We start from the raw sequence: 27,020 nt of genomic DNA on the forward strand, positions 1-27,020 counted from the left end.
CTTCCACATACTGAGTACAGACAGATTTTAGAAACTAAATTCCCTAAAGATCCTGTTAAATGACACTTGTCCTTCACAAGCAGCTCTCACCATTAGAGCAGAAAGGGATCAGCTCTTTCTGTGGAAATAAGTGGGACTGATGACCAGTGTGATGATGTGACACCACATCTGATAGGAATGTCTTCAAGAGAAGAACCAGGGGGACAGTAGGATAAGAAGCAAATAGGTCACACTGAGGTTAGATAAGGCCATAAAAAAGAATGAGATCAATACCTAAAGCAGATCTGGAGCAGTATAAAATAGAAAAGATCACCGCAGGGTTCTAAGCAGGTTAGTCAAATGAGGAAGGACGTGGGTCTCTGGGACAAGGGACAGGCTTAGCTTTTAGCCAATAAGCACTCTAAGTACTGACTGCACAATCTTGAAAATGAATAGAGAAATTCAGACATTAAGTGAGCACTTAAAAATTAACGGATGGTTAAGATTTTGTACTCTGCCACTTCCGCAATAAATATTAAATCCTCCACAAACGGGTTTCTGACTCTAGCAAACTCTTCAGTTAGAACTGACACACACTTTTCTTGTGAAGAAACAAACCAAATGATACCAAACATTTCCAATTTTTGCCAAAGGAAAGCGAACAGGAGAATGTATCCTTCTGCTCTTACGCAGTAAGCTCAAACAAGGTTTTAGTTCTCCGTAGCTTCTCCAATAAAAAAAACTCAGATCATCTCGGTAGACAATTTAATTAAAAAACACTTGAAACCTAATACCATCACTTATCGCTACATCTTCACAGCCTAGTTTTCTAGTCCAAGAACTCTTAGTGGCTTCCTCAACTGTACAAATTGCTCCACACTCTTCACAGTTCCTGTGGAACTAATCTTTTTAGCATCACAAAACCTTGGTCAAGAGCTCATTTCTCTCCTTATACGCAAGCCCTTTGCTCCCTTCTCTAGTTTCTCACTCCATGCTTATGTCACAGATCTCTGCTTTCAGTACCTCAGCTGCCTGCTGTCCCAGCCTGCAGGCTTCATACCAAGATGCTTTCAGGGAGAGCACAATCCCAATTTGGCCTGTAATGCATCAGCCACATCAATCAATAGGTTGTCTTCCAATCTCTTGTTCAGCCTCTCTTACAAAAACATGCAATACAAAATATATACACCATAACAAAATTAACACTTCCACATGTATCACATGCGGTCAACTTCATAGCACACTCGTGAAAATAATACCTAACAAGCACCTGGACCACAGAGATCTCTGCTAAATAAAAAAAATAGCAAGAAAGTTACTATTTCTCACTTCAAAAAAGGCTTTTAATAATATCTTGTGAATTGAACATAGTGTCACAAATTGAAAAATAAGAAAGGCTGAAAAAATGTTCTGCTAAATGCGTATAGTAGCAGAATGCAAGATTCTTGTGAAATAAAGAGTGAATATGAAGGTAAAAAGTAATACATACAGAATAGGAAGAAAAAAGATATGATGTAAGATAAAGACAATCTAGAAGTTACTTGTTACTGAGCACACTGCATCCTCAAAATTGTTTGACTGAGTTTTCTAATTTAATACTTACAGAATCATAGAACGGCCTGGGTTGAAAAGGACCTTAAAGACCATCTAGTTTCAAGCCCCCTGCCCTGGGCAGGGTTGCCAACCACTAGGGCAGGCTGCCCCGAGCCACATCCGGCCTGGATATATCTATAGATAGACCTTACGCAGAAAACATGAAAACCAAGACTTAGTACAGTTATCTTCTACCCATAACTACATTATCTATTTATGCAAATAAATGATCTTGAACTTATGAGAATGACATGTACTGCTAGAAAAAAAAAAATCAGACTTTTAAATAATAACATCAGGCTTTTACAAACTGTTCTCATTCTTGACACACAAGTCTTTGAGGTGTCAGATTGCCGAGAACTGAAAGCAGCACACAAAGAATTTAAGGTTTCATTTACCCCTCAAGTGAGTTACATACCAAAATAAAATTAGAAAATAGCTTATATTAAACCACAGCACTCACTGAAAGTTATGTTCAGAATACAGAGCTGCACTTTATATAAAGTAATGCTGTTTAAGCTAGAGCTGACTCAAATCTTCTGAAAATGTTCGGGTTTCTGGAGTTTGATTCTGATGCACAACTTTCGGGATATTTTAAGTTCACAGAAAAAAAAAAGATTACTGTCCAACATATTTTATTTATAATGTCTAACTAAAGTCCTTAAATTTAATCTTTTAGTAAGTACCATTATTATTTTCCCCCATTAAACAAGCTTTAGATTTGCTTTCTGCAACAGTTAAAGCTCACACCTACCTCATTTCAAAACTAAGCTAATTCACCATCTTACTTACAGATACTAATATTTTAAATATAATACTTGACTCTGAACACATTTTAACATTCTTCAACTATATATAATTATGAAGCTTTAATGTTGTTTTTCCATTGGCAAAGGAAATGTTTTTTAATAATGCTTGTCTTTTAAAATAACGCAGTAAGGCTCACTCAACAATTGAGGAAAATAACTGCTTTTAACACTAGGAAAACATTAACTTATACCAAAATTTTAATATGAAATTAGACACATATATTTTAGTAGTAATTCCAATGCATCTGATCAGAGGGAAATCCAACAAGTGTTAACAACATAAATAGATCTCATTCCCAGTCTAATCGAGGTGGTCAAGAATGCTGAAGAGAACCCATCATATTTTCGTGATATCCCATTTGTTCTTCACTTACTCACTTCAATATACGCAGGCACTGCCCCTAGAAAAGATTCCTCCATAAAATGAAGCAGTTCCTTTTCCAGGGCTATGCAAAATATGCTCTGATGTCTTCTAGAAATGAATTTCTCTTCACTCTCCTCAAAACAAAAAACGTTAGAGAGGAGAAAAACAATGCAACAAAAAAAAAGTTACTGATTTCTGTTAGAAGTCTACAGCAGGTAGACAGACTACGTGAAAAGTACTCGTTTTTATATCTTTACCCAGTTCTTTACCACCACTCAGGTAACATAGCAAGAGCAGATCTGTCCTGCCTTTATTGCTCTGCTCTCAGAACTGACTGCTCATCCATACTGTGATGGCCAGACACCTACAGCTTTCAAAAAGATTCTAATTCAGGTGCTCTCCCCACTGCTTGTGTGGAATATAAGCAGGAATCCTTGGGGAGCTAGGCTTTGCAGCACACAGACTTCTGCACAATGGGCAAACATTAGTACTGCTCTCTTCTGTGCACCTCAACAACTGATCTACAACATGTGCTAGCAATAAAGCATTGAGAACAATAGCTGTTCAACTGTATCAGTGTCTGCTGCCCAAAGGGTCCCAGAAATGAGCTACAAAGATGGAACAAAGGTCAACCAAGTACTAGTACCCAATTAAATAGACTCTGCATTTGTTAAGCCAAAACCACCTACGAATCTGGTCACATGTGATGGATGCTCCATAGCTGCATTTAAGTAGTAATTTCATTGTTCTTTATTTGGGCATCAATACCAAAGGCAAAGTAACTTTCAGCAGTGTAATACACAAAAGCCCTTTTCTATTCAGTCCTACAACAGCTCTTCCAACACTCTCTTAAAGTTAACACATTTGTCTAAGTTGAGACTTTGCTGTGTTCATTCCCTCTCATGCTCGATCTTCTCAGCTAGGAGCTCAGTATTCCACCTCAGTAATTCTTAGGTCACTTTAACCCCATTTCCATTCATCACAGTAACTAAACAGTTTTGATTACAAAATGGGTCCATCAAGACTCAGATACTGCACAAGTAATTTCTATTTTTTTTCTGTTCAAGCTTCAAATGATAAGCTATCTGAAAGTCAAACCCTATTTCTCGTTGAATACAATCAAGTCTTTTTCCTCCTATTTGTTTTTGTTTCAGTTGATTTACCGGGGGACTGGCTCTGCCAAAAAAAAGTGATATAACTATATAAAAAGCTGTTTCAGTACCATAAAAACCTTAAAATTTTTATTCTGAAAAACATAAAAAACAGGTAAACTGCCTGGGAGAACAACCAGAACTGTTATATAATGTAGTCAACTTTATTAAATAGGTGAATTGAGCAATCCAGATGGACTCCAGGTACGTCTGGAAATAAAGCCCTGAAACCTTCACTAAAAGTAAAAATTACAGCACAGTCAGGCATCTTCATCTAACAGTACAGAGCTTGCTCTGACACTGAGACTGATGGACTCTAAAGCTACACAAATTCCTCACATCATCTAGTCCAACTACCTGAATAACACAAACAGCAGACATTAATTAAGGTTTCCAGTCAGGAAGCTTACAGTTCCAGGTTCAATCTGGTAACATTCTACAGGAAGACAGCTATTCCTGAATTAACTATTTCAGGTTACAGCATCCTTTACAGTTTCTAAGGTAAATTGTGCTCAATATCCAATTACAAGAAGACTTGATTCCACTTTGATTAAATGAACAATACCTATATTCCGTAAGACAATTCAGACCAATACTTGTAAGATTTTTATTTTTTATTTTTTTTTTAAACAGGAAAGGAAAATCCTCCCATAACCACGACAGAGCAGATTTTTTGTCTGGGAATCATCTAAAAGTAACAGACCCATGGTCTAAGTGAGGTTGCTAAAACCTGGCTAAATACAGCCATGTTATTAGCTTTCTTGATTCCATCTGGAACTGCCCCAACAGCCAAGATTCATTAAATCAGGAGCACCTACCAAGAAAAGCTCCGTTGTATAAACTTGTGAATAGGCTCCAAATCTGTAGCCATCGGAGTCTTTGTAAGACAATTCCAATATGATTGAAAAAGGGGGCATACATCATTCTGGTGTTGTGTTGTAGAGGTCGATCCACCTCAAATCTAACAGGCATGAGAACTCATCCAAGCAGTATAATACAATGCTCTTCTTTAAGATCAGCCTCATGTTCTTTTTTTTTTTTTTTTTTGAATCGTATTATTTGCACTTTTTTACTTGATTTTAGAATAACCAAACTTGGCAAGAATTTTTACCCGTTTTGATGAAGAAATAATATAATGTATATTTAAAAAAAAAAACAACTTTGAAATACTTGAACAATACTAGTATTTTGATTTTCAGAACAAAATATAATTAGAACTTCAAAAAAGGCAAAGAAGCCACAAAATACTGTGTATAAAAAACAAACCAGAAACACGTATAATTTAGACAATGGGATAATTTCAATATGGTGTAAGAAACAGACAAGTGATCACACAAATAAAAGGATTTTTTTAAATTCTCTTTTCCTGTAGAAAGAAAATAAAAAATGAAAAAGTACATGCTTAACCAGGACTCTCTTCTTCTTTTTAGTTAAAGCTAAAAAGCTTTAGCCCATTTCTTAGGCTCCATGCAGCTCAGCCTTTCTACCTAACTGTAATTATCATTCATGGCATAAATCAAACAATATCTGAAATTACCTCAAGTAACAATGAAAACAGAACACATCTGAAAGTCATTGCTTCACCACTGCTTCTTGATCTAAATTGAGGTAGTCACTTGTTGCTGGCCAATTACAGACAGCCTCTCTCTTTCCTATTTTAGCATCTTTAGGTTGTTCTAATGTCATTATCACCTATCATTACTTTGTCACATGTCCCACACATGGCACTTCTGTGCTCTAAATCCCACAGCTCAGGTAAACATTACCAGAAAATTGTTATTCCTCCTGCTCTACTGCTTAGGACTATCGCCAGGAGTTCAACTAATAGTTTTCAAGTATCTCCTTGCACTCCTAAGCACAAGTTAGCTGAGGACAGCATTTATTCTCGTTACTTGTACTGCAGTACATACAGATGTCCTCATCCAGCACAGGATAAAGCATACTCTCTACACACTTCATTAAATCAAAGCCAGTCTCAATAAGTTAAAGGAACAATAACAGATTACCCAAGGGAAAGGAAACCCGAGGATAGAGCAAGGTGATAACAATCATAAGACAATCCTACGTACCTCCTACTAACTAGCTTCTAAACAGCTGATTACTATATAAAAACACAGATAACCTAAACTGAGATTTAAGACATGCACAGGATATAGAAGATCTTTCAGTGAGCTACCCCTGGGCATAATGAGTTACCATGAAAAAACCTGGGCAAGTGTTCATTAGGGTAGCCTCAGAGTATGGGACAGTTACTCCTGTATTTTAGAAAGAAAAAAATGGAACCTAACAGACATCTAATCCTATGACACAATGAGAAGAAGCAATATTCAGCAAGACTGGCCATTAATTTGAGGACAAGTCATTCAGCTAAAGGCAAGGCAAAAGAAGACAACAGAATAATAGAAGGTGCATAGGGCTGCAGTAACATTACCAAAAAAAGCCTACCGATTTAACTTAAAAAAGGAGCAAGGGAAAAGGTCTGAAATGACAGATATTACAGCAGAAGAAAAAAAGAAATTCTTCTGACAAAATTAAATAAGTGGGCAGACCCATCAACTTGACAGAGTAAGAGCTGAGCCAAATTCAATCTAATACTTCTCAACTATGCTACAGAAATTTACCTCCAAGAAAAAAAAAAAAAGGTCTAATTCTGCCCTAGTGTATGCTAGTACTGTGAAGTTGAAAGAGCTGAAGTTGAATTAACTTACACCAGGATCACATGGTTTAGAACCTAGCCAAATTAGTAACACATAGCTTTGTTTGAGAATAAATGTCCTCAAATTATTTTGCTTACTCTGGAGCTTAGTAATACCTTAGAAGTCCATATGTAATTTCAACCTAAGTGTAACCATGTATGGGAGGGGATACTGTATTTAAGCCCCCTTTAATTATATCCAAGTTTTCAGACATCCTTTTCATTTATTCCACTGTTGACAACATCTGCAGACAGCCCTTCTATCACCCATACATTTTTAAGCCATTGGTAATTCATACTATCCTGCATATATAGAAAGTTGTTACAAAGATGAACATGATTCATCTGATGTACTAACAAACTCAAGTTGATAGCCATTATTCTATTGCCCTTAAAAAGTACCCCACGAATTAACTCCCTTTTCTCTATGCAGTAGATTCTCCAACTATATGCAACATCTCAAAAGCAGCCACTATATTAAAAACAAGAACTTCAGAAATGTGTTTCTGAAAGGAAAGTCTTTTCTATCTAAAACTTCAATTCACACTTTACAAAAATTTTAGACTGCAGTCGCCATAAAAATGGCCTTCTGACAGTGAAATTACCTTCCTGGTTGTTTTGCATGCTATCCCTCATTTTCTTTTCCCCACGGGCCATGCTTTACTAACTTTACCCCTATTGAGCAGTAAACAAGATGAGAACATTTTACACGGACTAACACGTAAAACAGACTAACATCAGGATCACAAATTCAAAGCAAAGCAAAACTTTGCTTTTCAATCCTAACTATCATATGATTGACTACTTCATCCTCATCTTTAGAAGGATGGCGTTTCATTTGCTATGAATGGTTGAGGTGTTCATCTCTAAAGGAAAGGTGTGGATAAATACATAGAAAAGTTAAGGACTACCTATACAACAGTATAAATGCATAAACATTTCCACACCAAGGTCAATCAAGCACAGGAACAGTGGGCCCATGGAGTTTGTAAAGTCTCTGTCCTTCAAGATTTTTGAGATGTGACTGGACAAAATTTTGAGAAAGCCAGTTTGTATTCACTGGTGAACTTGCTTTGAGTAGAAGGCTGTGCTGCAGATATCTTTAAGGTCCCTTCCAACTTGAATGTTAAAAAGTGATTATATAGTATTCTATTTGTGATGAAGATTGACTGTTTCTCGGGCAAGAGCCACTCACTTCTCAGGGATACACTCTAGGAAATGTAACAGAAGTATAAGGAGATTATACCCAACACATACTGCAGCAACATCATGAAAAAGTATTTCCCAAAACAAGGACTACTAACAAAACCACAGAAACATGTCAGCAGTCTGCTAGCTTTGTTCTTTCACCAGAACTTTGTGCAGAATTTTGTCAAGCTCTTCCTAGTATTTCTTTCAACACTGTGAGGGAGTGTGAATATCCAGACATCCACAACTCTTAAGAATGTCTCAATATCTACCACTAACCCCAAACCCAAAGAAATACCTAAACACAAAAAAAATCACTACGTTAAAAAAAAAAAACAAACACAGCTTCAGGATATGGAATTATTGATTTCACATCTGCCATAAAAAGCCATTAAAATAACAACATTTGAAAAGCTCCTAAAACTTTAAAAGCTGAGTATCCTGTACATAAAATATTTAATCACAAAATGTATTTCAGTCAATATTACATAAAATTGAGATTATGTTGATAATGCATTAGGAATTACTTCTTATGTGTATTTATTAATAAAATCCACTCTAATTTTTGAGTGAATTTTAGAAGTGCAATCTACCCCCAATGAAACTAAATAAAAGAAAATGTAAAGTTAGAGAAGATCTTTTAATCATTACATCAAAAATTCACAGATCACTGACAAAGCAAGACTGTACTTCCACATGAAACTTCCCTCAGCTTCTGTAAACAGGGCAAGTCCCATCCACAGCATACTACTCTCTCACTGTATCCTGAAAAACTTTATATAATCTCAATAGCATTATCAAGTGCCAACAGTTAGGAGGAGTTAGGTGTAGAGACGGCATGACAGGATATCAACCATGAGATTTTTCATTATATTCAGAAAAGATTAAGACACCTGTTCTTGGAGTTATATATTCAAAAATTCCAGTAAAAAATAATGATGTAATAAAAAAAAATACAGCAATCTCTACAGTACTAAATGAAGGGTTAAAATATCTAGGATGTATAACATATCAGAAGTTTCATTTGCAAGCTCTATTTTGGTAGAACTAGCATTTAATTAACTGTTTCTTCCTCCTTTCAGATTATTTGAAGCAGAAGAAGGGATAGCATTGAAGGCATTTGTTTTGGTAGTGACAAAGTTGACTGACAGTGAGTTTTAGAGGTTACATAACGATTAACTTCTGATGGTATTAGTTAACTTTAATTAAGCTCTGAGAAAAGGCCACAGAACAAATTTTGTATGTATTAACGTACTGTTCAAATTTAGCAAAGGTCTTCTTGGGACTAGCTGTTATGGGCAGATTTAATTTCTACATGGTTATTACAAGCTACTGGCTAGGAGGCCTGTGAATGAGTTGCAAACACACAGGTAAAGAATTCCCTCAATAACAAAGAGAACTGTGGGGCGAGGGGGAAGCCACAATACTATGAACAATATTTATCCAATGCTCCAGGCTAGAAATGAAATAGATTCCTGCATATATCTATCTCCTGACATCTGAAAAGTGGTTGACAGTGATACAAAGAAGTATGTTTTCATTACACTAGGATAAATGTTCATGTACCTTTTAAAAACAATTTGTGTAACTTAACTCAGAAGCATACCTCCAAGAATCACCTAGTACTGCTGAGAGGTGTGGGGCAATCATGAGGAAAAAAAGAAAAAAAAAAAACATCCTCTAAAGCTTCCCTAACCCCATACCAAACTATGTCCAGCCTTGATACAGGTCCCACACACATCTTCCTGAATGCATATGTGTCCTGGTTCCAGTTAGGACAGAGTTAAGTAGCTCATAGTAGCTGGTAGGGTGCTATGTTTTGGATTAGGATGAGAAGAGCGCTGATAACATGCTGATGTTTTAATTGTTGCAGAGCAGTGTTTACACCAGGCCAAGGACTTTTCGGCTTCTTGCTCTGTCCTGCCAGCGAGCAGGCTGGGGGTGCAGCAGGAGCTGGGAGGGGACAGACCCAGGACAGCTGACCCAAACTGGCCAAAGGGGTATTCCATACCATCTGACGTCATGCTAAACAATATATAGGGGTGGCTGGCCAGGGTGGGGGGCCGGCTGCTCGGGGATAGGCTGGGCATCGGTCAGCGGGTGGTGAGCAACTGCATTGTGCATCACTTGTTTTCTTACACATTATTATTGTTAATACTATTACCATTATCACTATTATTATTATTATTGTTATTATTATTTTCCTGTCTTAATAAACTGTCTTTATCTCAACTCACAGGCTTCACTTTCCCGTTTTCTCTCCCCCATCCCAGAGAGGGAGGGGGGAGGGTGAGCGAACGGCTGTGTGGTGTTTAGCTGCCAGCCGGGTTAAACCACAACAGTCCTTTTGGCGCCCAATGTGGGGCCCGAAGGGTTGAGATATCGACAAATCTGACCAGAGTGTGTTAAACTAAAATTGGTATAAGTATTGGACCTGCTTAATAGTTGCTAGTCACGATGTTGATTGCCTTAATCTCCAGTCTGCTGTACCTGTATTCCAAATTGAGTTTTATGGTGCGTTACTTTCTGTATGTGCTCCCTGTTGCACTGTTTATCCTTTCCGGGCCCTGGTTTAAGATTGTTATGGTACTGTGCGGTGTAGCAATGGCTTATGAAATGATGAAATATCTGGTCACGACTTTAACCTGGTATTTGTACTCAGCACTGACGTCGACTCTATACTTTGGAACCCATATCTCGGAAACTATTAGCAATTACACCTATTGCCTGTTTTCGTTAGGGAGCCAATCTGTGAAGGGGACAGGGGAAGACATGTTTCCCTACCTGTTCACTCTCCCTTTCTCCTTCACCACCACCCTCTTATCCCCCGAGTTAGTTACGGTGGTTCTCCGAGATGTTGAATATCCTTGGGATACTCAGACCAGCCTGCTCTTGTTGTTATGTCTCCTGAATGCGCTTCAGATTTTGTGGAGGGTTAAACAACTACTTAGGAATCTCATCCGGAGATCTGTCTTGAGGCGGGATAGTTGCGAGTGGCAGGGAGTGTGGGAGGATATGGGCAGGTTTCTAGAGCAGTGGTCACCTCCAGTGTTTTGGACATTCACCCCTGAACAACTGCAAAATCCTAAAAAGCTGGCAGAATGCTTGAAAAAAAGGTGTCATGACTCTGGCAGTTCCAAAGTGACACAAATCACTGTAGCGTGCTGGGGTCTGGCTTGTGCCTATCGAGCTGCAATTGATGCTACTAGCAACCTAGCTCCAGCTCCTGCAGCCGCTCCAGCTGCAGCTCCTGCAGCCGCTCCAGCTGCAGCTCCTGCAGCCGCTCCAGCTGCAGCTCCTGCAGCCGCTCCAGCTCCTGCAGCCGCTCCAGCTCCAGCTCCTGCAGCCGCTCCAGCTCCAGCTCCTGCAGCCGTTCCAGTTCCAGCTCCTGCAGCCGCTCCAGCTCCTGCAGCCGCTCCAGTTCCAGCTCCTGCAGCCACTCCAGCTCCAGCTCCTGCAGCCGCTCCAGCTCCTGCAGCCGTTCCGGCTCCTGCAGCCGTTCCGGCTCCAGCTCCTGCAGCCGCTCCAGCTCCTGCAGCCGTTCCGGCTCCTGCAGCCGCTCCAGCTCCTGCAGCTGCTCCGGCTCCTGCAGCCGTTCCGGCTCCTGCAGCCGTTCCGGCTCCAGCTCCTGCAGCCGCTCCAGCTCCAGCCCCTGCAGCCGCTCCAGCTCCTGCAGCTGCCCCAGCTCGTGCAGCTGCTCCCACTCCTGTGGCTGGGTCAGAGAAACAAGCTGTAGCAGTGCAAGTTGACCCCGCAGAGGGTATTCCAACCCCTGTGGCAGACCCTGTGTCTGGGTCAGAGAAACGAGCTGTAGCAGTGCAAGTTGCCCCTGTAGACAAGGTGAAAAAATGGTATAGAGGCTCAGGTCGTTTAAAACGCAGACAGTCTTCTGCTAAGTCTGGGCGTAGTGAAGACGAGGCTGGGCCATCAAAGGTGCAGGAGACTGAAGATGAGGATGAGGATGTCGGAAAATCAACAGTAACTACCCGGACTCTACACCGGCCATCAAAGGTGCAGAAGACTGAAGATGAGGATGAGGATGTCGAAAAATCAACAGTAATTACCCGGACTCTATACCAGCGTGAGCTACGAGATGTGCGAAAAGATTTTGGTCGCTGTATAGGCGAGCAGCTTGTCACCTGGCTGCTCCGGTGCTGGGACACGGGAGCCAATTATGTGGAATTGGAGGGCAAGGAAGCCAGGCGGCTGGGATCCCTTGCTAGGGACGCATGCATTGACAAAGCAATTGGAGATGGAGCACAATCTCGCAGCCTCTGGAGGCGTCTCCTGTCAGCTGTGAAGGAAAGGTATCTCTTCAAGGAAGAACTTGTATGTTTACCAAGCAAATGGACCACCATGGAGAAGGGAATTCAGTACCTGAGGGAATTGGCCGTACGGGAAGTAATTTATAAGGACCTAGACGACGCACAAACATCCGCAGATCCAGATGCAGTCCGGTGTACACTACCCATGTGGCGGAAGTTTGTACAGAGTGCCCCATCATCATATGCCAACTCATTGGCAATACTAGCCTGGAAAACGGAGGAGAATCCCACAGTGAATGAAGTGACTAAAATACTCCGGCAGTACGAAGGAAATCTCTCCTCTTCCCTAAAGGCCTGTGTCTCAGCTGTGGAGAAACTCTCTGAAGAGGTCCACCAACTTAAAGAGAATTTATCTTCCCCTCCACCTGAACGAACCAGTGTCCACCAGCTAAAAGAGAATGCTTTAGAGAAACTTTCTGAAAAGATCCACCAACTTGAAGAAAGGTTATCTTCCCCTTCACCTGAACGAACCAGTGTCCACCAGCTAAAAGAGAATGCTTTGGAGAAACTTTCTGAAAAGATCCACCAACTTGAAGAAAGATTATCTTCCCCTTCACCTGAATGAACTAGTGTCCACCAGCTAAAAGAGAATACCTTGGAGAAACTTTCTGAAAAGATCCACCAACTTGAAGAGAGATTATTTTCCTCCCCACCTGCACAAACCAGTGTCTCAGCTATTAGGGGTAAACGTTCATCTATGCAAGGAAGACAATATGGTGGGCACACACACCGCGCCACCCTGTGGTTTTACCTACGTGACCATGGAGAGGACATGAGAAAATGGGATGGAAAATCTACTGCGACCCTAGAGGCACGGGTACGTGAATTGCAAAGGAAAACAATTGGGAAAAAGGAGTTCTCTGAAAGGTTTGCTGCTCCAACTTCCAGCAGGCAGTCCTTTAAACACAGAAATGAAGATTCTGACCAGGACTAGAGGGGCCCTGCCTCCAGCCAGGGGGAGGAAAGGGACAATCGAGTTTATTGGACTGTGTGGATTCGATGGCCTGGCACGTCAGACGCACAGAAGTATAAGGCTTTGGTAGACACCGGTGCACAATGTACTCTAATGCCATCAAGCTATAAAGGGCCAGAGCCCATCTGTATTTATGGTGTGACGGGGGGATCCCAGCAGTTAACTGTATTGGAGGCTGAAGTGAGTCTAACCGGTAATGAGTGGCAAAAGCACCGTATTGTGACTGGCCCAGATGCTCCGTGCATCCTTGGCATAGACTATCTTAGAAGAGGATATTTCAAGGACCCAAAAGGGTTCCGCTGGGCTTTTGGCATAGCTGCTTTGGAGACAGAGGACATTAAACAGTTGTCTACCTTGCCTGGTCTCTCGGAGGACCCTTCTGTTGTGGGGTTGCTGAGGGTTGAAGAACAGCAAGTGCCGATCGCTACCACAACTGTGCACCGGCGGCAATATCGCACCAACCGAGACTCCCTGAGTCCCATCCATAAGCTAATTTGTCAACTGGAGAGCCAAGGAGTGATCAGCAAGACTCATTCACCTTTTAATAGTCCCATATGGCCAGTGCGAAAGTCTAATGGTGAGTGGAGACTAACAGTGGACTATCGTGGCCTGAACGAAGTCACGCCACCACTGAGTGCTGCAGTGCCGGACATGCTAGAACTCCGGTATGAACTGGAATCAAAGGCAGCCAAGTGGTATGCCACAATTGATATCGCTAATGCATTTTTCTCCATCCCTCTAGCAGCACAGTGCAGGCCACAGTTTGCTTTCACTTGGAGGGGAGTCCAATATACTTGGAATCGGCTGCCCCAGGGGTGGAAACACAGCCCTACCATTTGCCATGGACTGATCCAGTCTGCGCTGGAGCAGGGGGAAGCTCCTGAACACCTGCAGTACATCGATGACATCATTGTGTGGGGTGACACTGCAGAAGAAGTTTTCGAGAAAGGGAAGAAAATAGTCCAAATCCTTCTGAAGGCCGGTTTTGCCATAAAACAGAATAAAGTTAAAGGACCTGCACGAGAGATCCAGTTTTTAGGAATTAAATGGCAAGATGGACGTCGTCAAATCCCAATGGATGTGATCAACAAGATAACAGCTATGTCTCCACCAACTAGCAAAAAAGAAACACAAACTTTCCTAGGTGTCGTGGGGTTTTGGAGAATGCATATTCCAAATTACAGTCTGATTGTAAACCCGCTCTACCAAGTAACCCGTAAGAAGAATGCTTTTGAATGGGGCCCTGAGCAACGACAAGCCTTTGAACAAATTAAGCAAGAAATAGTTCATGCAGTAGCCCTCGGGCCAGTCCGAACAGGACCAGATGTAAAGAATGTGCTCTACACCGCAGCCGGAGAGAATGGTCCCACTTGGAGCCTCTGGCAGAAAGAACCTGGGGAAACTCGAGGTCGACCCCTGGGGTTTTGGAGTCGGGGATACAGAGGATCTGAAGCCCGCTATACTCCAACTGAAAAGGAGATATTGGCAGCATATGAAGGAGTTCGATCTGCTTCGGAAGTGGTCGGTACTGAAGCGCAGCTCCTCCTGGCACCCCGACTGCCGGTACTAGGCTGGATGTTCAAAGGAAGGGTCCCCTCTACGCATCATGCAACTGATGCTACATGGAGCAAGTGGGTTGCACTGATTACTCAGCGGGCTCGAATAGGAAACCCCAGTCGCCCAGGAATCTTGGAGGTGATTATGGACTGGCCAGAAGGCAAATACTTTGGGATATCATCAGAGGAGGAGGTGGTTCGTGCTGAAGAAGCCCCCCTGTACAACAAGCTACCGGAAAATGAGAAGAAATATGCCTTGTTCACTGACGGGTCCTGTCGTATTGTGGGAAAGCATCGGAGATGGAAAGCTGCTGTATGGAGTCCTACACGACGAGTTGCAGAAGCTGCTGAGGGAGAAGGTGAATCGAGTCAGTTTGCAGAAGTAAAAGCCATTCAGCTGGCTTTAGATATTGCTGAACGAGAAAAGTGGCCAGTTCTCTATCTCTATACTGATTCATGGATGGTAGCAAATGCCCTGTGGGGGTGGTTACAGCAATGGAAGCAGAACAACTGGCAGCGCAGGGGCAAGCCCATCTGGGCTGCGGCATTGTGGCAAGATATTGCTGCCCGGGTAGAGAACCTGGTTGTAAAGGTACGCCATGTAGATGCTCATGTGCCCAAGAATCGGGCTACTGAAGAACACCAAAACAACCAGCAGGTGGATCAGGCTGCTAAGATTGAAGTGGCTCAGGTGGACCTGGACTGGCAACATAAAGGTGAATTATTTATAGCCCGATGGGCCCATGACACCTCAGGCCATCAAGGTAGAGATGCAACCTACAGATGGGCTCGTGATCGAGGGGTGGACCTGACCATGGACACTATAGCACAGGTTATTCATGACTGTGAAACATGTGCTGCAATCAAGCAAGCCAAACGGTCAAAACCTCTTTGGTATGGAGGACGATGGCTGAAATATAAATATGGAGAGGCCTGGCAGATTGATTACATCACACTCCCTCAAACCCGCAACGGCAAGCGCCACGTACTTACAATGGTGGAAGCAACCACCGGATGGCTGGAAACATATCCTGTGCCCCATGCCACCGCCCGGAACACTATCCTGGGCCTTGAAAAGCAAGTCTTATGGCGACATGGCACCCCAGAGAGAATTGAGTCAGACAACGGGACTCATTTCCGAAACAACCTTATAGACACTTGGGCCAAAGAACATGGTATTGAGTGGGTGTATCACATCCCCTATCATGCACCAGCCTCTGGAAAAGTTGAACGATACAATGGACTGTTGAAGACTACACTGAAAGCAATGGGTGCTGGGACATTCAAAAATTGGGATACACATTTGGCAAAGGCCACCTGGTTAGTCAATACCAGGGGATCTGCCAACCGAGCTGGACCTGCCCAATCAAACCTGTTACGCACTGCAGAAGGGGATAAAGTTCCTGTAGTGCACGTAAGAAACATGCTGGGTAAAACAGTCTGGGCTACTCCTGCCTCAGGAAAAGGCAAACCCATTCGTGGAATTGCTTTTGCTCAGGGACCTGGATGCACTTGGTGGGTAATGCAAAAGAATGGGGAGGTCCGGTGTGTACCTCAAGGGGATTTGATACTGGGTGAGAATAGCCCATGAGTTGAATTGTAGTATGTTAATTATTATATAATAATGTATGTCATCACTACCATGATTGCTATATATCATAGATGAAAATGGTGATTAATTAGAATGTATTGGACAGAGTGTAACCTGAGCATGACATAAATGGTATGGAATAAGGGGTGGATATCTGTCCTGGTTCCAGTTAGGACAGAGTTAAGTAGCTCATAGTAGCTGGTAGGGTGCTATGTTTTGGATTAGGATGAGAAGAGCGCTGATAACATGCTGATGTTTTAATTGTTGCAGAGCAGTGTTTACACCAGGCCAAGGACTTTTCGGCTTCTTGCTCTGTCCTGCCAGCGAGCAGGCTGGGGGTGCAGCAGGAGCTGGGAGGGGACAGACCCAGGACAGCTGACCCAAACTGGCCAAAGGGGTATTCCATACCATCTGATGTCATGCTAAACAATATATAGGGGTGGCTGGCCGGGGTGGGGGGGCCGGCTGCTCGGGAATAGGCTGGGCATCGGTCAGCGGGTGGTGAGCAATTGCATTGTGCATCACTTGTTTTCTTACACATTATTATTGTTAATACTATTACCATTATCACTATTATTATTATTATTATTATTTTCCTGTCTTAATAAACTGTCTTTATCTCAACTCACAGGCTTCACTTTCCCGTTTTCTCTCCCCCATCCCAGAGAGGGAGGGGGGAGGGTGAGCGAACGGCTGTGTGGTGTTTAGCTGCCAGCCGGGTTAAACCACAACAATATGTAAACCTTCCACAGCAAAGAGAGTGAAAGTTATCTTTAACACTTCAGGGATTTAACAGAGACCCTAACATAAAATTGAGACAAGAAATAAAAATTAGTATTAAAAAGAGGCACTCTCATTATTTCAGTTTAAAATGTTGCAGAAGTACTAAAGAACTGAAAATGAAGGTAAGTATTCAGCATTTACGTTTGGGTGTGTAGTTTCTCTGTTTTTTAGACTGCCTTTTCTTAGTTTGTGTAGCAGATTGTCAAATTGTCACAAATACTTGGAGTTTGTCATTCCAGTATTGTAGCACATACAAAGCCACTTGCAAATCAAGTTAACTCTCTTCTTCTTTTTTAATGACATTTTAACATTTTGGTTTCCAGGAAGAAGTGATTAGAACACAAGAAGGGTATTCATCTGCTGCCTTCAAGTTGATGCTCTTCTTCTACAGGAAACATTTAAAACCACATTTTAAAAACTTGGAAGCTCATCAGAAATGCGAATTGGCCAACTGTAAGATTTACCTCACCACATTTCTCCAGGCCAGACACTTCCTTGGGAGATGTTCTAGAATTCTCAAAATTCACTGAAGTCTACCCCTGTACCCCTGATAGAGGTGGAAGTCTACCCCAATAGAGGTAGAAGGTGGGCACGTAGAAAAGAAAAAGAACATTTTCCTGACCCTTTTTTGCTTTGCAAGCTTGTACAGAAGACACTAGAAAACGCCAAAAGCTTATTCCTTAGCTGCAACTTTATGGGGGTCTTATACACATGCCAGAAGGCAGACAGTATAGCCTCACCCTATCCATGCTACAGATATACTGAACTTGCCTCTACCTCATTCACTTCCTATTTCTACCCCTATTTTAAATTGCAGTACTAACAGATGTGAGAAACTTTAAAAAGAATTAGTAGTAATAATAATGATAATGAAAACCACCAGAAAAGCCATAAAGAATAATGGTTTTGTAGGTTTCCTCACAGACAGCTGCTGTTGTCTGAACCTTGCCAAATGCCAGCATCCCCACTGCTGCACCAGACTTGGTGCTTGCATCTTTTCCCTGCCATCTACATCACCAGCTGCCTCCAGGGTGCTGAAGCACCCATGAGGATCCCCATCAGACATCCAACAGTCCAGCCAAAAAGCATCCCAAAACTAGGGAAGCAGCTGATCGCAATAATAAGCCCAATGCCATGAAACAATGTCAGATGAAACCATACATGAACATTGTGATTTCAGCTTCTTGCTTCAACAAGAGGAAAATGTTCCCATCTGTGCTATTTATATAATACTTCATGCAATAGCTATTCATATTCTCAGCTCTTCATTGCTGTCTTCCCCTCTCTTCCAAAATCCATGCAAAAATAAAGCTGTTAACAGAAGTATTGTTTTGTTGTCTTGTACTACTATGAACTTTCCTAGTGTATGACCACCCTCCTCCACAGACTCAGTAGTTCTTTATTACAAGTCTCTAACAATGACGTTTTACTGCCTTTCTTTCCTTCCCTAGCATTCTGCTGCAGAACTGTCAGAAAGAAAATGTGGCATCTCAGGAAAAATTATCACGAGAAATGATGAAGTTGAAGAAAGAAAAGAAGTACCTTTCCAGGAAGAAGGCTTTCAAGTTGTAAAGGCACAGGGAAAAATATATCTTTTACAGAACATTCATAGACTTTTTGCACAGTATGCATCTACAACAAATGCCTTCCAACAATTTTAAAAACTCCATTATTCTTCTGTCTTTCCAATACTTGCAGTAACCTCAGGTGGGGCAAGCAGAAGAGAGGATAAAACACAACTTCTGCTAAGGAAGATGAGGCCACTCGGCATGTATAGTTGGTACTTTTTGAGTATTATGAACTGAGAATTTGCTGAGGATTCTATTCTTACACAACAGATGCTGGAAGATGAAAGCTAAGACAGAAAACCTCAAGGCATTGCATAGTTAATGATTCTCTCTCCAAGTACTATCATAAAATAGCCAAGCAGTTGCAATGAACATGAGACTTTCATAGGAACCTAAGAGTCATAGTTTACTTTTTATTTTCCTTCAAACTTATTATTGGAAAAGTTAGAGCCAAAACTAACAACCAGCTAATTCTATTTGCATTAGAGCATTAAGCACTAGGCATTCCAATACATTTTGCTGGCCCACAGCATTAGGATTCTATAGTATCCCAACCAATTAAAAATGCCACAAGCCCTACTATCTTTTTACAACAACGGACTTCATTCTCCACAAACAGGAAAAGGTAACAGCCTACAGCTATTAATGCCAATAAATGAAGCTAGAGGAAATGAGGAAGGTTTTCCTCTTTTCTCATTTTCGGTCCTTGTCAGATGGTCAGACTGGAAAACTCTAGAGCATGGCTGTTCTTGTACATGTTCCTTTTCTGCAGCTTGCCACAGGCTGCACAGCACATCAGTGTTCTGACAGTACAAAGGATCATCCATGTGAAACAGGATCACATATGATACTTGAGGACTGGAGTAAAAACTTCTTCCACACAATGTCTCATAGTAGCTGGTGACAGATATTTTGTGATACTGGTAACAAACACCAAAATTCTAAAACCAAAGGTGTTTCGTTATCAGCTCAACCCAGCACTAGTCTGTACTGCCACTGAAGGCAGTGGCCCTCTCCTTGTTTAGGCTTTTTTCTCATTCTTTCGCTTGAGCCGGTACGGAGTGCTCATACATCCATACAGCAAACCATATCAGACAACTGACTTGAATGAAAACTAACCTCCTTGCTTGCTTCTGAAGTTAATTCTCAGTGGCATCAATTTCCTGATACATATGGCTGAATACTTACAATTGCTACTTTAGTCACAAGGGAAAGAGGCAGAAATCACAGCTTGAGAGTAGGAAGAGAGACCGAATCTCTAGCAGCACTGATGATGTATGACAGATTAAACTGCTTGTGGAACAAAGGTGTAAGAGAAGGAATTAAATATAGGAACATTCAAGCAGACTATGATAGCTATTAAGGTTAATGAGAATTTCTTCATTAACTTCAGCATCATTGTACATGACCTTTGATAACATGGTAAAAAGCTAAAAGCAAAATATATTGCTTCACCAAAACATCTTTGCTTTGATTTTAGAAATCTTATTAAGGCATGATATGTACTTTTAATTAATCTCTCAATTCAAAGACTGCAGAAGGTACTTAAAAAGATGTCTGACACTGTTAGAGATACTAACATCTGTTTTATCTCTTTGAAAGCAGATGGTAGAGAACTCACTGATTTACTATGTTCCCCCCATTACTTCTGCCCTTGCACAAGACTGCTCTATGCGTAGAAAATGGCATTAAGACAGGTAAAAGGAGATGCCACACAGCCTGTTCCACCAGGATGATGAAACAACTGTGGCTATTAAAGTGATATTGTAGAACTGTTTTTATGACACTAATAAAAAACTTCTTCAGTGTATGCTTCCACCATTTTATGTACCAAAACAAAGAACAAAATGGATGATTGATTTTCCCTGATGAAAAAGTGAACCTATAGGAAATATAGATTGTTAGTTTCAAAAATCCATAGCATCATAAGTAAATTTCAGTATCTGAAAAATCTAACACATCTGAAGTATACTGCCCACTTGTTAACTATGAAGTCTCATTTTTGTGAGGGAAAATTTTCAAGTTTGTTGCATAAGTAAATATTTTACAAATAATAATACAGAAGCAAATCATATCCATCTATCTGGATCAGCCCAGAAGAGCTAAACATTTTAAGTGTAAATCAAAACACAGCTCAAAGGAAAAGACTAAATTCCCCCATTGGTTTCTATAAGGGAAAAAACACTGATGAGATGTTTGATTTTGAGAAAATATATTTATAGAACATTCACATTTAAAGCTTGAGCAAAATATATAGGAATCACAAACAAGTTATGATTACACAACACAACAGGTTTAGGGTTGTCTGGCTGAGAGACAGGAAAGAAAGTATCACTACAACAGTGCTGAAATTACTAAACTTCAAATAGAAAAGGGCTGCAAGGACTGGTTTCTCATAGAGTCTTCCCATTTTTTACATTCTCCTTACTGCAGATGCATGTGTCAGTAAAGAAGCAGTTCTGTAATCTCCAAATACTGCATACAGTAAGTTCCGGGCAGTCAAGATAACACTGAAAAACATATATTATGCTGGGACAAGCCAAACAAACAAAAAATGTTGAAGACAGTGCTCCCAGATCTGTATTTGAATGGCTTGGAAACCTAACATGTATAAATATGTTCCACGGATCAGCTCTACACCTTGCTTACCCTGACAGAACAGAATGGTTCAGTTGGAAAGAAAATTCAGAGACCGTCTAGTCCAACTTGCCTCAGCACTTCAAGGCTAACAAAAGGTTAAAGCATTTTCTAAAGGGCATTGTCCAAGTGCCTCTTGAGCACTGAGAAGCATAAGGCATCAACCACCTCGCTAGGAAATCCGTGCGATCACTGTCATGGTAAAGAGATTTTCCCTCAAATCCAGTCTGACACACAGACACACACCCCTCAGCACAGCTTTGTGCCATTCTCACACATCCTGCTGCCTGTGACCAGGGAGCTGAAACCAGCACCTCCCTCTGCACTTCCCCTCCTCAGGAAGTAGCAGAGAGCAACGAGGTCACCTCTCAGCCTCCTTTACTCCAGGCTAGACAACCCGAGTGTCCTCAGCCTCTCCTCATAGGACATGCCTTCCAGTCCTTTTACCAGCTTTGTTGCCCTCCTCTGGATGCTTTCAAGGACCCTTTGTATGTTGTGGAGCGCATAACTGCACGGAATATCCAAGGTGAGGCCACAACAATGCTAAATATAGCGGGAGAATCCCTTCTTTTGACCAGCTGGCTATGCTATGTTTAATGCACCCCAAAATGCGTTTTGCCCTCTTGGCTACAAGGGCATGCTACTGGCTCATGTTGAGCCTGCTACTGACCAGCACCCCCAGATCACTCTCCACAGGACTGTTCTCCAGCCACTTGTCTCCCAGACTGTACCTGTGCCCAGCATTACTCCATCCCAAGTGCAGAATCTGGCATTTTGCTTTGTTGAACTTCATGCCATTACTGACTGCACTGTGTTCCAATCTATCTCAATCCCTTTGCAACGTTTCTTGACCCTTCAGGGAGATGACAGCACCTTCCAGTTCAGTATTATCAGCAAAACTGCTGAGGATGCATTCAACTCCTCCATCCAGATAACTTATGTTTAAAAGAACTGACTCTAGGATGGAGCTCTGGGGAACATCACTAGTGACTGGCCACCACCCAGATGTAGAGCCACTCACTACAACCCTCTGAGCTCTAACATCAAGCCAGTTCAACATCCAGCACAGTATGTACCTGTTCATCTCACAGTTGGACAATTTGTCCAGAAGGATACTGTGAGGCACAGTATCAAAGCCCCTACTAAAATCCAGAAAGACTATATCCACTGCCTTCCCTTCATCCAATAAACAAGTGACGTTATCATAGACCTAAGTCCTAAGACAGGACTTTACCTTCAAGAACCCATGTTGCCTATGCCTCATAATAGTTGTATCTAAATGCCTTTCAGTAGCACCCACTTACAATAGCTCTCCATGTTACTTGAACTTTCACAGTGATTTATTCACAAATTCACATAGCCAAAAATGCAGCTTCTATCTTCAGTGGTATTTTAATAGTCACATACAGAACTACATTAAAAATAACTAACAGCATATGAAGTTTGAAGCAGCAAGGAAAGACAGCACCAAGAATTCAAGCTGTGTCTTCCACAAATGTGTTAAGTGTTACGCTCTTTTCATTAGCGTGTGTGTATATATATATATATAAAATATATACATATATATAAGTATTGTAGGAGGGGAAAGAAAAGCAAGTATAAAAATACAAACTGCAACAACAAACCCTATATGATATACACTTTAAATGTTAGAGATCAGTACTATGGTAGCACAGGTCAAAACATAGCATACTTGAACATCATCTGTTCCAGAGCACGACCAGCAGGCTTGCATAAGAGCTGTAGCTTTGTTTTCAGAGATGGTTATCATCAAGACTTTGGAACCTTGCCATGTCTAAGATCCATTTTTGAACTCTGCCATTTTATTAAGAATTTACAAAGAGTAGAATTTGCTTTGTGACTTTACTTCAATATATTGTGTTAAATAGTATTACCCAAACAATTACTTAAAAGACAGTGGGCACCTGCCCAGAAATAAGCATTTTGATTTGGACTGTGGAAAGGATGAAATTTTACAATGAAAACTGCACTCAAATAGGATGCTTATCAGATGCTTTCGTGTACATTGATTAATCTTGGCTAATGTATCTCGATTTTTTCTGTGGGAATGGGGAGGGTCCTCACTTAAAAAGTAGCAGTTCTGCGTTTATTGAATTTCTCCACTGAATTTCATACAGAAAGAAATGTCATAGTAAAATAAACCCAGACAAGCCGGGTACCTAGAAAAGGTCCTAATCCACTGCAAACCAAAGAAGTAATCAGCATGACATAGAGCAGGATACTAACAGGGCTGTTTTCAGGGAAGCAAAAAAAAAAGAAATTATGACCAGATCATTTATCTTTTCTCCCTGAGAGTTTTCAGAGTGAAAGAAATTTAGTCTAAATTTCAGAGCATAAAACACATGTATCAAAAGAAACAGTGGAAATTTCCAAGTCATCCCTTACCCACCAGTAGTGTACCAAAATTCCCTGATTCCTACCTAACCTGTGACAAAGAGTTGGTACATTTTTCTCTGTTAGATCCCTCATGAAGTAGTGGAAGAGTTCATGAGTGAAATCGCATGATTTGAGTTCCCCTTTAAATAACATTAAGAACAACATAAACAGTTTCTTTTCTCCTTTTAACACAAAGAGGAGCTCTATCTCTAATGCATTTCTAGTTACCCAAATTTCCTTCTCACCTAACAGCTTTATAGCCAAGGGGTTTCCATCTATCTCTCAATACTTAAGAGAGAAACAGAACTCAAGAAAAATATCTAAGATCTGAGGTTCTAGTTATACTTGTGTGTACCCTGCCTTTTTTTTTTTTTAATAGCTGAGAATAATGTTATACAGGAGTGATTACTCATCACCAAATAAAGATACTGAACCATAAACATTGATGTAATTTTCCTGCCTTTTGCTTCCTTGCATGCATATACCAGAACGGACGTGGCTCACTGAAGAACTAATTCCCCTATGCCAATTGTGTTTCGGTAACCAGCAGCAAGCAAACTCTAGCAAGATCTGAATCTGCACAAGTTCATCTTCAAAGGAAGTAAAACTACTATTTACCTTTTTGGGTACCCTTTTTCCAAAATCTTTCTGCTCTTAAATCTCCCTAGGGATCCTTAATTATTCTAATAAAAAGGCTCTAACCAGAGCCCTCTGAAATACTGAAGCTCTTCTCAGCTGCTCTCTCAAGACCCTGGCCACTTCTGATCTCCAATTACAAACATCTGGTCCAAGTTTCAGTTCAAGGTCACTCATCCACTCAAAAAGATACACTCGAGATCTGTTTGAATTAACACTGTAGGTTCTCATTGGCTTTCTTTCCTTCAAGAAGTAAAATGTCAGTATCAAATGTCACTATGTGCATCACAGCACCTCCACTATGTGTGCTTCTGACTGACATGAGTTTCAGAGAGAAGCAGCACAACTTCACCTAACTTGGATACTGTTTTATCTTGCTTCTCTCATCTCCCTCACCACCGTCCCATATCTCAGGTTAAATCAGGGATCTAAAGCTTTCAGCTTCACCAAAGATCTGACCAATTGTTTTCTTCTCACTACCCTCTCCCTCCTTCAGAGCCTGCTGCAGAAGGCAGGCTTACTCCTCAAGCTGATCCCTCAGCAGAGCTCCCTAAACCACTGACAGAAAACATACTCTTCAAATGCAAAAGGTTGGTCACTGACTGTGGACTTGTGATTACAGATAAAAGATGGTTTGTTGGCATCCAGAGTAATTTTTTTTTTTTTGCTCCACACACCACAACAAGTTATTTAATGCAAAAAGGTGTATCCAAGGAGATCCTATGGCTGCAGATGCAGTCCCCTCCCCACCCCCCTTACATCTTAACAACTGCTTAACAACTGTGTTTTACAGAATTAATCAAGTGGATATTGTTTTGTTAAGCAGCAAAGGAGTTCAGCTGTGATCAACCTCCATCTTCTGCCTACTTTTCAGAAGGTGCAGATGATGTCTCACCTTATAATTGCATCTCATAAACACATTAAAAAAAAAAAACAATAGAAAGCACTAAAAAGGAAATAGATGTAGCTTGCCTGCTCTTTGCTAGCTGCTCTTTATATACTCACATACTGTGAAACTAGTGTACTTGCTGAGTCACATGAAAGCTTATCACAGTCTGAATTTGAGGGAAATATAAATTTCTAGAGTAATTTAGACTGAAAAATTGGAACCACTGTGTCTGTTAATCTCTACTGTCCTACATTTAGGGAGTTTTTCCAACTCTCTGACAGGTTTACCCTCTATCAGGTATCCTGACCTACTCCATAAGACTAACAGTACAAGGAACCAGACACTTCTTCCAACGTATCACTAAAGTCAAACATGAGGGGAACAAACCCAAATTCTAGATTATGAAATAACTCTTTTACAGATTTGCACCCTTGATGCTCAACAATACTGTTTGCTTTTGTGGATTCTTTTCCTTATCTTTCTCATAGACTTGATGAGATCATTATTTTGCTTCCACACCAGGAAAGCAATATGGATTCCAACACAGAAAAACAGTGACATTTTAGATTTTACCTACCTGACAACGCTCAAGACAATGCTTCCACCAAAAGCTATTAACATGAACAGAAATTATTTTTCCTTCACTAAAACATGCAAGCAGCTCTTTCTCTCTTCATTCTATTATTGATAAAAAATTAAATATTTTTGACATTCATTCCTCATGAAGTATTCACGCAATTTCATGAACATTGTTTCATATCTCCTCTAACAGATTTTCTTTGCTTATTTTATTTATTGAACAGTCAAAATATTTGCTAATAATCTCACTTGATTAAAAAAGGTCATCAGAGTTCAGAACCAACCCTCTACGTTTTCAGTACAGTACAGTATAATTAATAGAACATAAGCAATATGAATTTAACAATTAGAAGGGTTTCCTCCAGGGCTTTCCAATTTTCTACCTACCTTTTCACCGGTGCTATTTTAATGCTCCAATCTGCAGAAGTCCAAAGATTCTACACCATTTTCTGTGCGTTTTGGTTTTTGTGTGTGTTTTTTGTTTGTTTTGCATTCAACCTTTTTAGATTTTAATCCAAAGCATGTGGTTCCCTTCAGGTAACATGTTTTTCATAGCACATAAGAGTAAAACCCTATTTTTTTTTTACTCTACAGAGTTATGAACATAAGGGATTTCTGCATGCAAATTTCCACTTTCCGAATTCTAACTGATATGCCCTATAGGGATCTTAAGAAATAATTATTTTCCCCATGGAGAATTTTTAAATGATATAGCATAATCTGATTTCCTGTGAAACGCAGAAACCTTACTCTGCTGTTTCTTACTTTGGTAAAACAACAATTGCTTTCACAGGGAATGATCTTTATCTGAGAAAGCAGCAAATTCTGCACAATGAACACACTGCTAATAGTAATATAATCTTATCACATACCACATTTTCCATTTAGACATATCTATAATCTTCAACTAATTCACCCATTTTTACCAAAGGCTAAAAAAAAAAACAAAGTTAAAGAAAAAAGAAATAAAAAAGCCAAAAGACACCAAATATCACATTAAATTTCAATTTTACTATAGGAAATTAAATCCTAGCAATTTAAATAGCCATGGAAAACAAAAACAACACTCTTGTCAAAATTCCGTTTTAGGTGTTTCTGCCACCAGATGCAATACTGAAAAGAGTATGTTTTCAATAAAAATGCTACATCTGGATGCATAATAATGTATTATAAAGGTGCACTTGTACCTTGGAGAAACAAAGCAGCTGGAAGAAGCTGTTCATTACTTCTTCTTACAAGCCAATAACCTTAGAAAATCAGTAACACAATAAAGCAAATACCCCTTTTTACACAGTTGCATGTATAAA

General features: G+C 40.6%; 2 protein-coding genes across 33 annotated transcripts in view; one reads left to right on the top strand and one right to left on the bottom strand.

Moving 5' to 3' along the window:
* Window positions 1-27,020, bottom strand: part of CTNNA3 (catenin alpha 3) — a 495,101-nt gene that overhangs the window by 154,764 nt on the left and 313,317 nt on the right. The window lies entirely within an intron of this gene.
* Window positions 13,166-26,677, top strand: LOC310902977 (uncharacterized protein). Its single transcript, XM_083845438.1, has 2 exons — window positions 13,166-17,592; window positions 18,459-26,677. Exon 1 carries the CDS (start codon window positions 13,171-13,173, stop codon window positions 16,222-16,224), a length of 3,054 nt encoding a protein of 1,017 aa, XP_083701564.1. The 5' UTR covers window positions 13,166-13,170; the 3' UTR covers window positions 16,225-17,592; window positions 18,459-26,677.

Source organism: Anser anser (genome assembly GCF_964211835.1).
Source record: "Anser anser genome assembly, chromosome: 7".
Lineage (NCBI taxonomy): Eukaryota > Metazoa > Chordata > Aves > Anseriformes > Anatidae > Anser > Anser anser.

Coding starts and splice junctions, on each gene's coding strand:
- LOC310902977 (XM_083845438.1), top strand. CDS start 13,171: ATGCCATCAAGCTATAAAGGGCCAGAGCCCATCTGTATTTATGGTGTG.